Source organism: Mandrillus leucophaeus, unplaced genomic scaffold, assembly GCF_000951045.1.
Source record: "Mandrillus leucophaeus isolate KB7577 unplaced genomic scaffold, Mleu.le_1.0 Scaffold75, whole genome shotgun sequence".
Lineage (NCBI taxonomy): Eukaryota > Metazoa > Chordata > Mammalia > Primates > Cercopithecidae > Mandrillus > Mandrillus leucophaeus.
The window spans coordinates 4060228-4071885 of NW_012108141.1; the positions used below are offsets into that span (position 1 = coordinate 4060228).

The 11658-nt window shown below is 35.9% G+C and overlaps 1 protein-coding gene across 1 annotated transcript in view; it reads left to right on the forward strand.

Moving 5' to 3' along the window:
• MRPL1 (mitochondrial ribosomal protein L1) overlaps positions 1-11658 on the forward strand; it is a 73943-nt gene that overhangs the window by 12816 nt on the left and 49469 nt on the right. The window contains exon 4 of the mRNA XM_011966221.1: positions 5177-5288. Within this exon, the coding sequence (XP_011821611.1) occupies positions 5177-5288 (112 nt within the window). The remainder of the gene's footprint in view (positions 1-5176; positions 5289-11658) is intronic.

The following is an 11658-nucleotide window of genomic DNA, read 5'->3' on the forward strand; positions in this document are numbered from 1 at the left end:
CTCCTCCCCCAACCCCACGACAGGCCCTGGTGTGTGATGTTCCCCACCCTATCAATTCAACAAGAAGAGCCAACTATCCTAAATATATATGCACCCAATATAGGAGCACCCAGGTTCATAAAGCAAGTCCTTAGAGACCTACAAAGAGACTTAGACTCCCACACAATAATAATGGGAGACTTTAACAACCCACTGTTAACATTAGACAGATCAACGAGACAGAAAGTTAGCAAGAATATCCAGGAGTTGAACTCAGCTCTGCAGCAAGTGGACCTAATAGACATCTACAGAACTCTCCACCCCAAATCAACAGAATATATATTCTTCTCAGCACCACATCACACTTATTCCAAAATTGACCACATAGTTGGAAGTAAAGCACTCCTCAGCAAGTGTACAAGAACAGAAATTATAACAAACTGTCTCTCAGACCACAGTGCAATCAAACTAGAACTCAGGATTGAGATACTCACTCAAAACCGCTCAACTACATGGAAACTGAACAACCTGCTCCTGAATGACTACTGGGTACCTAACGAAATGAAGGCAGAAATAAAGATGTTCTACGAAACCTATGACAACAAAGACACAACATACCAGAATCTCTGGGACACATTTAAAGCAGTGTGTAGGGGGAAATTTATAGCACTAAATGCCCACAAGAGAAAGCAGGACAGATCTAAAATTGACACCCTAACATCATAATTAAAAGAACTAGAGAAGCAAGAGCAAAACACATTCGAAAGCTAGCAGACGGCAAGAAATAACTAAGATCAGAGCAGAACTGAAGGAGATGGAGACACAAAAAACCCTTCAAAAAAATCAGTGAATCCAGGAACTGGTTTTTTGAAAAAATAAACAAAATTGATAGACCTCTAGCAAGACTAATAAAGAAGAAAAGAGAGAAGAATCAAATAGACACAATAAAAAATGATAAAGAGGATATCGCCACCAATCCCACAGAAATACAGACTACCATCAGAGAATACTATAAACACCTCTACACAAATAAACTAGAAAATCTGAAAGAAATGGATAAATTCCTAGACACACCCTCCCAAGACTAAACCAGGAAGAAATTGAATCCCTGAATAGACCAATAATAGGCTCTGAAATTGAGGCAATAATTAATAGCCTGTCAACCAAAAAGAGTCCAGGACCAGACGAATTCACAGCCGAATTCTGCCAGAGGTACAAAGGAGCTGGTACCATTCCTTCTGAAACAATTCTGATCAATAGAAAAAGAGGGAATCCTCCCTAACTCATTTTATGAGGCCAGCATCATCCTGATACCAAAGCCTGGCAGAGACACAACAAAAAAAGAGAACTTTAGACCAATATCCCTGATGAACATCGATGCAAAAATCCAATAAAATACTGGCAAACCGAATCCAGCAGCACATCAAAAAGCTTATCCACCATGATCAAGTGGGCTTCATCCCTGGGATGCAAGGCTGGTTCAACATACGCAAATCAATAAACGTAATCCAGCATATAAAGAGAACCAAAGACAAAAACCACATGATTATCTCAATAGATGCAGAAAAGGCCTTTGACAAAATTCAACAGCGCTTCATGCTAAAATCTCTCAATAAACTAGGTATTCATGGGATGTATCTCAAAATAATAAGAGCTATTTATGACAAACCTACAGCCAATATCATACTGAATGGGCAAAACCTGGAAGCATTCCCTTTGAAAACTGGCACAAGACAGGGATGCCCTCTTTCACCACTCCTATTCAACAGTGTTCTGGCCAGGGCAGAAGTTCTGGCCAGGGCAATCAGGCAGGATAAAGAAATAAAGGGTATTCAGTTAGGAGAAGAGGAAGTTAAATTGTCCCTGTTTGCAGATGACATGATTGAGTATTTAGAAAACTCCACCGGAATCTCCTTAAGCTGATAAGCAACTTCAGCAGTCTCAGGATACAAAATCAATGTGCAAAAATCAGAAGCATTCCTATATGTTATGGAATTTTTTCTGGGGAGGAGGAAGTAGATAGGAAATAGTGACTTGAAAATTTATCCTTTGTCCCATATTCAAATTTTCATTTGGGGAACTTTTAACTGGACACATCCTTTGAGATATACAGCAGTGCTCATAGTTTTTTTTTTCCTCCCCTAAAAGTACTCTAAATTTGGTGAGGATTCTGGATTTTTAAAGAGGGTCTTCAGAGTGATTTTTGGTTGCAGAACTAGTGGAAAGTAGGAAGAGTATGCTTTAATACAGGTTCTAGGCCAAAGTCTGTGGTACCCAGTTCTTTTTGATGTATTATTAATTTTAATTAAAAAATTATTAAAACTTTTTTAATTATTAAAAAATAATCATCACAAATGTTTGGGAATTTGAGAATAGAGCTGGGTGTCTAGAATCAGAGAACTAATCTTGAGTTTGTATACAGCTTTCTATTTTCTTCTTGCAACCACAAAAGTTACCTTGTAGAACTGTCATAGCCACTCCTCTGGTTCTTTTTTTTTTTTTTTTTTTTTTTTTTAAATCTGCTTGATTGTTTTTTATAGTCCCTTTCCTTGGCTTTTGAGACAGAGTGTCGTTTCATCACCCAGGCTGGAGTGCAGTGGGGTGATCTTGGCTCACTGCAACCTCTGCCTCCTGAGTTCAAGTGATTCTCCTGCCTCAGCCTCCCTAGTAGCTGAGATTACAGGTGCCTGCCAGCATGCCCAGCTAATGTTTGTATTTTTAGTAGAGACGGAGTTTTGCCACATTGGCCAGGCTGGTCTCGAACTCCTGGCCTCAACTGATCTGCCCACCCCAGCCTCCCAAAGTGTTGGGATTATAGGCGTGAGCCACTGCTCCCAGCCAAGCCACCACACCTGGCCTTTGGTTCTTAAATGTTAAGCAAGGAGTTCTTTCTTCTCAAGAAAGAAATGGTAATGGAGCAGAAAGTGATGAAGCTGTAAGTTCAGTAAATGAAACACATTTTTTAAAGTAACCCAAATAAGGAAGACAAAGACATTTTAAAATTCTGTAGTATTGAAAATATTAACAGGTACAGAATTTCTCTTTAGGGCCCCAGTAGAGGGTCTGTTAATAGAGAGAGCATGCCACCTGTGTACGGCATCATAGAATAAGTTTGCAAGTTACCCCATGGTGACTTTTTAAAGCTAGTCCATGTTATTTTTAGAAGGTATTCAGGTTATGAAGTAAATTTAATACAGTTTTGTAAATAATACTATGGCTGCAATTTTTTATACATTCCTGTGTTTTTAAAGTATCATTTTACTTAGCTCTGTAAAATGCCAAGTAGGATAAATATACATAGTCATTTGTTTTCTTTTCTTTTCTTTTTTCTTTTTGAGATGGAGTTTCACTCTTGTTGCCCAGGCTGGAGTGCAATGGCGCAGTCTCGGCTCACTGGTCTCGAACTCCTGACCTCAGGCGATCCAACCTGCCTCAGCCTCCCGAAGTGCTGGGATTACAGGTGTGAGCCACCGTGCCACATAGTAATTTCTTAGATAATACATTCATTTATTAAATTTATTTTACTTTATTTTGAAACATCACAGATATGCCTGGTTCTGAGTGATTTTAAAGTAATTCATATTTTTACTCGTCTCTAAGAGCATGATTTCCAGCCACCATTTTTTAATATTCCAAGATATAATCTTACTTACAGCATAACTTCCAAACATAATTTAAAGGAACATGTCATAGAATTAGGATTGGAAAGTCTTGGAATAGAAATCTCACATACAGTTCTTTGACATTTAGAAATTACCTCTGCTTTCCTATTTCCAGTGATGAGAGCCCTGGTTCTGGACCTACACTGCCTGTATTTCAGTTCTAGCTTTGCCTCTTAGGTGTGTACAGACTGACTCATCCTCCCCTGAGCCCTCAGTTTTTTTAATCTGGAATGTGTGGTCAATATTGGTACCTGTCTTAAGGGTTGTGGTGAAGACTGGATGTTCTAAATTATATTAAACGTTTAGCAGAATGCTTGGCACATGAGAAGTGCCCATTTAATGTAAGTTACTGTTAAGGAGAGGAGAGTATGTTAATTAAGGACTAAAAATTTGTACAAAGAATAGTAACAGAAGGATAAAATTCCATAGTCATTGCTTAATTTTGTCAGAATTCAAGTTTTTAATTCACTGTGTACCCCTAAATCAAGGCTTTGAATGGCATATTGTGGTAAGATTTCATACAAAGAGAATCATTGATAAAATATTTCTTGCTCAGGCAGTGGCACGATCTTGGCTTACTGCAACCTCTGCCTTCCTGGCTTCAAGCTATCCTCTCACCTCAGCTTCTGGTTACCTGGGACTACAGATGTGTGCTACCACGCCCGGCTAATTTTTGTATTTTTTGTAGAGACGGGGTTTCGCCTTATTGCCCAGGCTAATTTCAAACTCCTGAGCTCAATTGATTTGCCTGCCTTGACCTCCCAAAGTGCTGGGATTACAGGTGTGGAGTTTAAGTGGAGTATATTGTATATTTAAGTGAAGTATATTAAGTGGAGTTTAAGTGGAGTATATTGTACTAGTATAATAGTTATTTTAGGCGCTTGCCTGAATTAATAAAAATGTTTTCTAAAAATTGAATATTAATTCCTTTGTTCTGAGAATGGATATAGAGTATGGATAATAAACTATAAATGAACTCGTCTTTGATCACCCCCTCTTCTTTTATTCTTAGTTATTGGTGGTAAGGAAATTTTTAGTTTCAGTTCTTTGTGAAAATAATTATAAATTCAGTTCTCTGATGCTCTAAATTTAGGAAGTTAGTGGTTGCTAGTGAGTTTGGCAGTTAGTGGTTATTAATTTTACATGTGATCTGTTGCAAAATTTTCAGCTTTTGTAGTTTTCTTCAGTTTTAATAAATATATGAATTTAACTTTGTGGGATTCTGTGAGCCATGCACACATTCATTGCTGTGTTTTAACTTGTGACACTTTTGCCTAACACAACCCAAAGGAAGAAGCCATTAATTTTTTTTTTTTTTAATGGATGTGACTGTTTTTAAAGTAAAGGAAAATGTTTTGCTTCTGATGGTTTTTATAATTGGCAGGTGTATTTGTATGATCCTTGTGTTTGAAGAAAATAATTGTGCTTAATGTCTGTTTTCTGAATTATAAAGGAAATGACTACGTTGTACTTTTTCAGAACGATAAAGCTTTTCATCTCATCTGAGGTCACCTTTCTTTTTTTTTTATTTTCAGATTTGGGATGATGAAATTGTTGTAGACTTTTATGTAGCTGTTCCAGAAATAATTCCTGAACTTAATCGATTAAGGAAGAAGCTGGGTAAAAGATTTCCAAGGGTTTCTCAAAGTAAGAGAATTCCTATTATTTCAATATCCTGTCGACAACTTTCTTGTGAACTTTGCTTAGTTAGGAAACAAAATTGTTCATATATATGTGGAATAAATAGTATGTCCTGGTATTTGAGTTTGAGTTACAAGAACCTATGGGTTTGATTTTTTTTTTTTTTTTTCCTGCTTTGGCATTAATACTGGTAATCTAATATGATTTGAAAACCTAGTTACTTTATAATACCAGTTTTTAAAATTTAGATCAAAGTCTAGCTCCCAATTAGTGAAATGTATTATCCACTCAGTATATTATCATCATACTGTTTTATTGGCTTTCATCCCTGTTTATCAATATAATATGTATGCCCATTTATTTAAAAGTGTTAAACGTATGTATGAATGTTGACCATATGCATGGCTCTCGAGGTAATTTCTCTTAAGAAGTTTTCTGCTTATGGATATTTTCTCCTTAAGAAATCGAATAAGAAAGTTAAGATCACTAAATAAGGAGCTATGTTATAAAGTGTAAGGTATTATATAATAAATTTAAAACGTGCTAGGGATGTTCAGTGGAGGTGGAGTTTACACGTAGGTGGGGAATCAGGGAAGGCATCATAAAAGAGGTAACACTTAAACATACAGTAACAGTAATTGGATGAATTGATTGAGGAGAATATTATTTTAAGAAGAAGGAGTGAATTAATCATAAACACTAAGTGAGAAATCATAGGCCAGGTACAAGAAATATTAATTAGCTCTCTTTGACTGTGGGGAATGGTACCCTTACATTGACATAGAAGAGAATAATGGGATATGATGTTGGAAAGGTAGATTGATGCCGTATTGAGAAGAACTTTGAATGATGGGCTAATGAGCATGAACATCTGCATTCTATATTCAGCAGGACTACCTTAGAAGTTTTTGAGATGGGAGTGACATAATCTGTTCTTTAGAGCTTTAATCTGGCAAGAGGTTTTAAGATAATTGAAATGAGAGACAGGGAAACCAGTTTGGGTACAATGGCAAGAGACTAATAAGTGTAATGTTGAAGCTAAGGTCTTCATAACAAGACTGGAGTGAAGTGTATAAACGTCAAGGATATTAGGACTTAGCAATTAATTAGGAATGGACAGGTTGAGGGGGAGAAAAGGAAGAGTCGAATGATACTGAGGTTTTTTAAGACTAGAGACCTCTCCTAATAAGTGTCATCATTAATGGAAATGGAGTGCATTTGAGAGGAAAAACAAGTTCACTTGCTGACACAGTTTGTTTTAGGTAGCGCTGGATGTCTGGTATATTATTATTTCAAATAAAAATTTGTAGTGTAAACAGAACAAATATTTTAAAATTGTGTTAGTAGGTTTGTCTCCAAATTTTAACTCTAGTTGAGCTAAAAAAATCCTGCTAAAATGTTTATATATCCTAGCCACTAACAACTTGTCTGAATTCTAGATCATGACCTGTAAATTAAATTCAAATGGACTTTCTAGTTCTTTTGTTGTGTTAGAGTTTTGTTTGATTATTTTTGATAGCATGCATTAAGTCATAAATATTTATTAGATTTTGAACTGGTGTCTGGCACTTTTTATTAGCGATTTCCCTTACAGCAGTATTTGTTATCATGGAATCCAGTTTATATTCTTTCTTAAGTAAGACCTAAAACTGAACATATTTTAAAAATTAAACCAGAATTGCAGTTGAATTTGATGAAAATATTTCTCATAAATTTTTTGTGTTTAATTAAATTCAAGCTCAAATCAGAGCAAAACAAACAGTACTAAATATAGTCAAAACCAAAAATGAATACTAATATATTTGTATTCTAGATATCTAGCTCCTTGCTTTACATGATGAACTGATTTTTAAGAGACATTAATTTTGTCACCTTTGCTACTTTATCCATTCTCTGTATAACCCTTTTAACTTCTTTTTTTTTAAGCCTTGAGGGTTTTTTGTTTTTTTTTTTCCCATAGTCATCTCAATATTTGGATGACTATTTTTTAGTTTTCAAATAACTTATTTCTTTATTCCAAATAATAACTTTCCTAATAAAATGTCTATTAGTGAGCTTTACTTTATTTCTCCTTTCATAATGAATTACAACTTCACATATCATGGTCAAGTACGTAAGTATGTTTTTCCCCTCCCATTTGCTTAGGCACCTTGAGAGAAGAGATGGACCTTTTCCCTTCTCTGACACCTTCTTTTCACCCCAACATGATCTGTTTAATGGCACTGGTAAAACATTTGTGTTCTTTAAACATGAAGACGAATGATCAACCTGTCAAAAATGTTAAACAGAATACATGAGATGTGCATTAGAACAAATGAAGCTTCTATTATGCATTTTCAAAGCTCATTCAGATTCTTGTTTAAGAACATTTGATTCCCCCTATATCCAACAAAAGTCTTCAGTGTAAAATAGAAATTACATTTTGAGCAAGTGGAGAAAATTAAAAAACAAGCTCCTGCAGCTGAGCTCATTAGTTTCCCATTTCCAGTTTTACTAATGGGAGTGGGCGTGTGTACATGCAGCTTGCTTAATGCTGCAGTTTTATTCATTTTATTTTAATTGCTTACATAACTGTAGGCAAGTTCTTTATTTTTCAAACGCACATTAAAAAAATAGAGTATAAAATTTTTTTTAAGACTTGTTTTCTCAATATTTCTTTTTTGTTTTATTAAAAAAAATTAAAACCTGTCTTTTAAAATTCCTTCTAAGAAATTTGGTTTTATTTTGCTTATCGTCTGGCTTCCTCCCCAATATAAGAACCCTCTGTAATTCTTTCATCTCTAATATAGATATGTTTTATTAATTGAAACTTTTTTATTTCTATTCTTATTTATAAATTAGCATTTAGAAACCAAAAACACTAGTGTGAAAAATATCTTTTTTTTTTTTTTGAGACAGAGTTTCCCTCTGTTGGCCAGGCTGGAGTGTAGGGGCGCAGTCTTGGCTAACTGTAACCTCCGCCTCCTGGGTTCAAGTGATTCTGCCTCAACCTCCCAAGTAGCTGCGATTACAGGCACTTGCCACCATGCCCAGCTAATTTTTGTATTTTTAGTAGAGACATGTTGGCCAGGCTGGTCCTGAACTCCTGACCTCAGGTAATCTGCCTGCCTTAGCCTCCTAAAGTGCTTGGCCTCCCAAAGTGCTGGGATTACAGCGTGAGCCACTGTGCCCAGCCAAAAAAAAGTCTTGACTTAACCTGTGATAGGTACTGTGGCATATATGGGAGCAGTTAAATTCTTTTATACTGTACTAAGTTATTGTCAGGTAAGAGAGAAAGGGACATGATTAGAAAATTAGAATTACACTTGTTTGCATTCCTCTTAACTTGTAACTCTTAGAATTGAACACTAGTGCTCCATTCGATGTCTTGTCCAAAGGATATCTCAGCAGACTTGTCCAAAAGATATTCACATCTTCTGAGCAGGACACTGCTTTCTGTAAGGAAGTCGGTGTTGTATCATACATGAGACTCATGGATATTAAAGTTCTTGTAATGTGTAGTATTTTTAACTTGTAGAATAATACCTTGTACTTCAGGGTTTTGTTTGCATTATTGGAACAATCAGAAGTTTTGGTTATATAAGGGAAAATACCAAAACAGAGAATTTTTGCAAGGTAATGAATTTGATTTTTTTCTAAATTTCTACCCCTTCACATATTAGTTTAAAAATTATCCATGTATGAAATACTCCATTAATGATTAGGTACTGTTACAATTGTTATAGATGAATTATGGATCTATTGCAGCTGGTTCTGTTATGCTTTCCTTTGCTTCCTTTACTCCAGCCGTGGTGGCCGCCTTGATCTTCTCATATACACTTAGTGCTCTCCCTCCTCAGGTCTTTGGATTTACTGTTGCATGGGTCTGTAGTAGTACTGTTTGGTTACTTGCCTTGCTCACTTTCTCATTTGAACATCATCTAAACAGAGAGACCTTGCATGACCATCCTATATAAAATATTACTCCCACTTCCTATTATCACTAAATGTCATTATTATGCTTTTATATTCATTTTAGGGCATATCACTCTTAGCATCTTTGTGTGTGTGTGTGATGTGTGTTCAGTTCCTCTCATTAGAGCAAGGATGGTTTTGTTTTGTCCATTGCTACATTCCCATTGCCTAGAATATAGTACCTGGAAAATAGTACATACTCCACAAATATTTGAATGAATGAATGAACGTTTAATACAGCACTTATTCAATTGGTAGAAGATATAGGATTAAACTGTAATTTAAAAATACAGTATAAAATGTTTTTTTTTTTTTTTTAAGACAGAGTTTCACTCTGTCACCTAGGCTGGAGCACAGTGGTGCATTTTGGCTCACTGCAACTTCCCCCTCCTGGGTTCATACAATTCTCCTGCCTCAGCCTCCCGAGTAGCTGAGATTACAGGTGTGCGCTACCATGCCCAGGTAATTTTTTTTGTATTTTTAGTAGAGATGGGGTTTCACCATGTTGGCCAGGCTGGTCTCGAACTCCTGACCTCAAATGATCCACCTCCCTCAGCTTCCCAAAGTGCTGGGATTACATGTGTGAGCCACCACACCCAGCTTGGACTATATACAATTTATAGATTTTTTTTTATTAGAATAATAGTATTTATAGTAGTTAGTATCTACTAGGTGCCAAGCCTTGGGTGTGATAGCAGTGAACAAGACAGACAAAGTTCTTGTGGTCATAGAACTAACAGTTTTGTTTTCTGCAGTAGAGAAACTGGTTTAACTTTTAACAGTTACTTATGCTCAGATTTTTTTTTTCTTTTCTTTTCTTTTTTTTTTTTTTTTTGAGACAGAGTCTTACTGTGTCACCCAGGCTGGAGTGCAGAGGCACGATCTTGGCTCACTGCAACCTCTGCCTCCTGGGTTCAAGTGATTCTCCTGCCTCAGCCACCAGAGTAGCTGGGACTATAGGCATGTACCGCCACACCTGGCTAATTTTTTTTTTTTTCTGTATTTTTAGTAGAGACGAGATTTTGCCATGTTGGCCAGGCTGGTCTTGAACTCATGAGCTCAAGTGATCCGCCTGCTGTGGTCTCCTAAAGTGCTAGGATTACAGGCATGAGCCACTGTGCCTGGCCACTTATGCTCAGATTTCTTTAAACAAACAAAAAGCAAATCACAACCCCCCTCACCCCTGCACCTTCATTTGATTCAACTATCCTTTCTAGCTGCAATCTTAGTTTTTTATGTTGTTTTATATTAAGTTTTTCAAATAATGGTCTTCAGAAATTGGCTTCATTTTCTTACTAAGCATTAGTATTCCTTACAGCTTTTTCTTCCATAATTTAGCTAAAATATTGCACTCTCAATTATCACAGGTTTTTCTTTTGCCATATTCAAAGGTCTGTTCTTAGTTTTCTCAGTTTCTTGAAACTTCTTTCAGGAGGTAACATATGCAATCCTAACTCAGCTCTTTTCTAACTATTTCTTAACTTTGTTTTCCTTGATTAAAAAAAAGAAAAGAGAAAGTATATTAGGAGGAAATACTTGATTGTATAGTATAGATTATGTTCATTATGGAAATTGAATAGAGAATTAAAGGAAAAGAAAGTGAAAGGAAGAAAGAAAATGAAGATAGAAGAGCCTAAAAACACGGAGAAAAATGAAAGTGGAGAAAGAGGAAGGCAGTTACACAGCAGTAAGGGATAGCAAAGCCCTAGAAATAGCAGTGATGATTTAACATTTGGCTGTATTGAAAAGCAGAGTAGAATAGCGGTTAGCATAGATCTCTCTTTGTCTTGAGTTTGTCACTTACTGTGACCTTGAGCAAACTTTTTAACATTTTGTGCCTTTATTTATTCATCTACAAAATGAGTTTCATTATAACATGCATCCCATACTGTTTTTGTGATAATGTATGAAACACAAGCTGGGTACATAACATATGATGTGTGGGCCATTATGATTATCATTAGCTCCCTATCATTCCTAAAATAACTATTCATTCTCCACAATTACTTCAGGAGAAGCTATTCTTTTTCATGTATTTATGTATCACCTTCATAACTTATTTGTTGAATAGGCAGATAATTATTGGCATGCCTACTTAGTACTGAGGATTGAAAAATAAAGTGAAAAGACATTTTCTGTCTTTAAGAAGGTAAACACTGAGGGGACAGACATGAGAGCAAACTGCTGCACTAAAATGCAATAAGTTTATTGGTAGAAAATATACGAAGTATGTAGAGGAATGAGGGACTGCTTTGTAGAATGAGATTATATAAAGAAGATTGCAGTTGAGAGGTAAGCATGAATAGGCATTTGCTTTCCTTACATGAATCAGGCAGAGGAAATGGCCATTTTACATATACAAAAGTATGAGAGAGCCAGTTGTGTTCAGGAAATTATAAGCAGCTTTTTTTTTTTTTTTTTT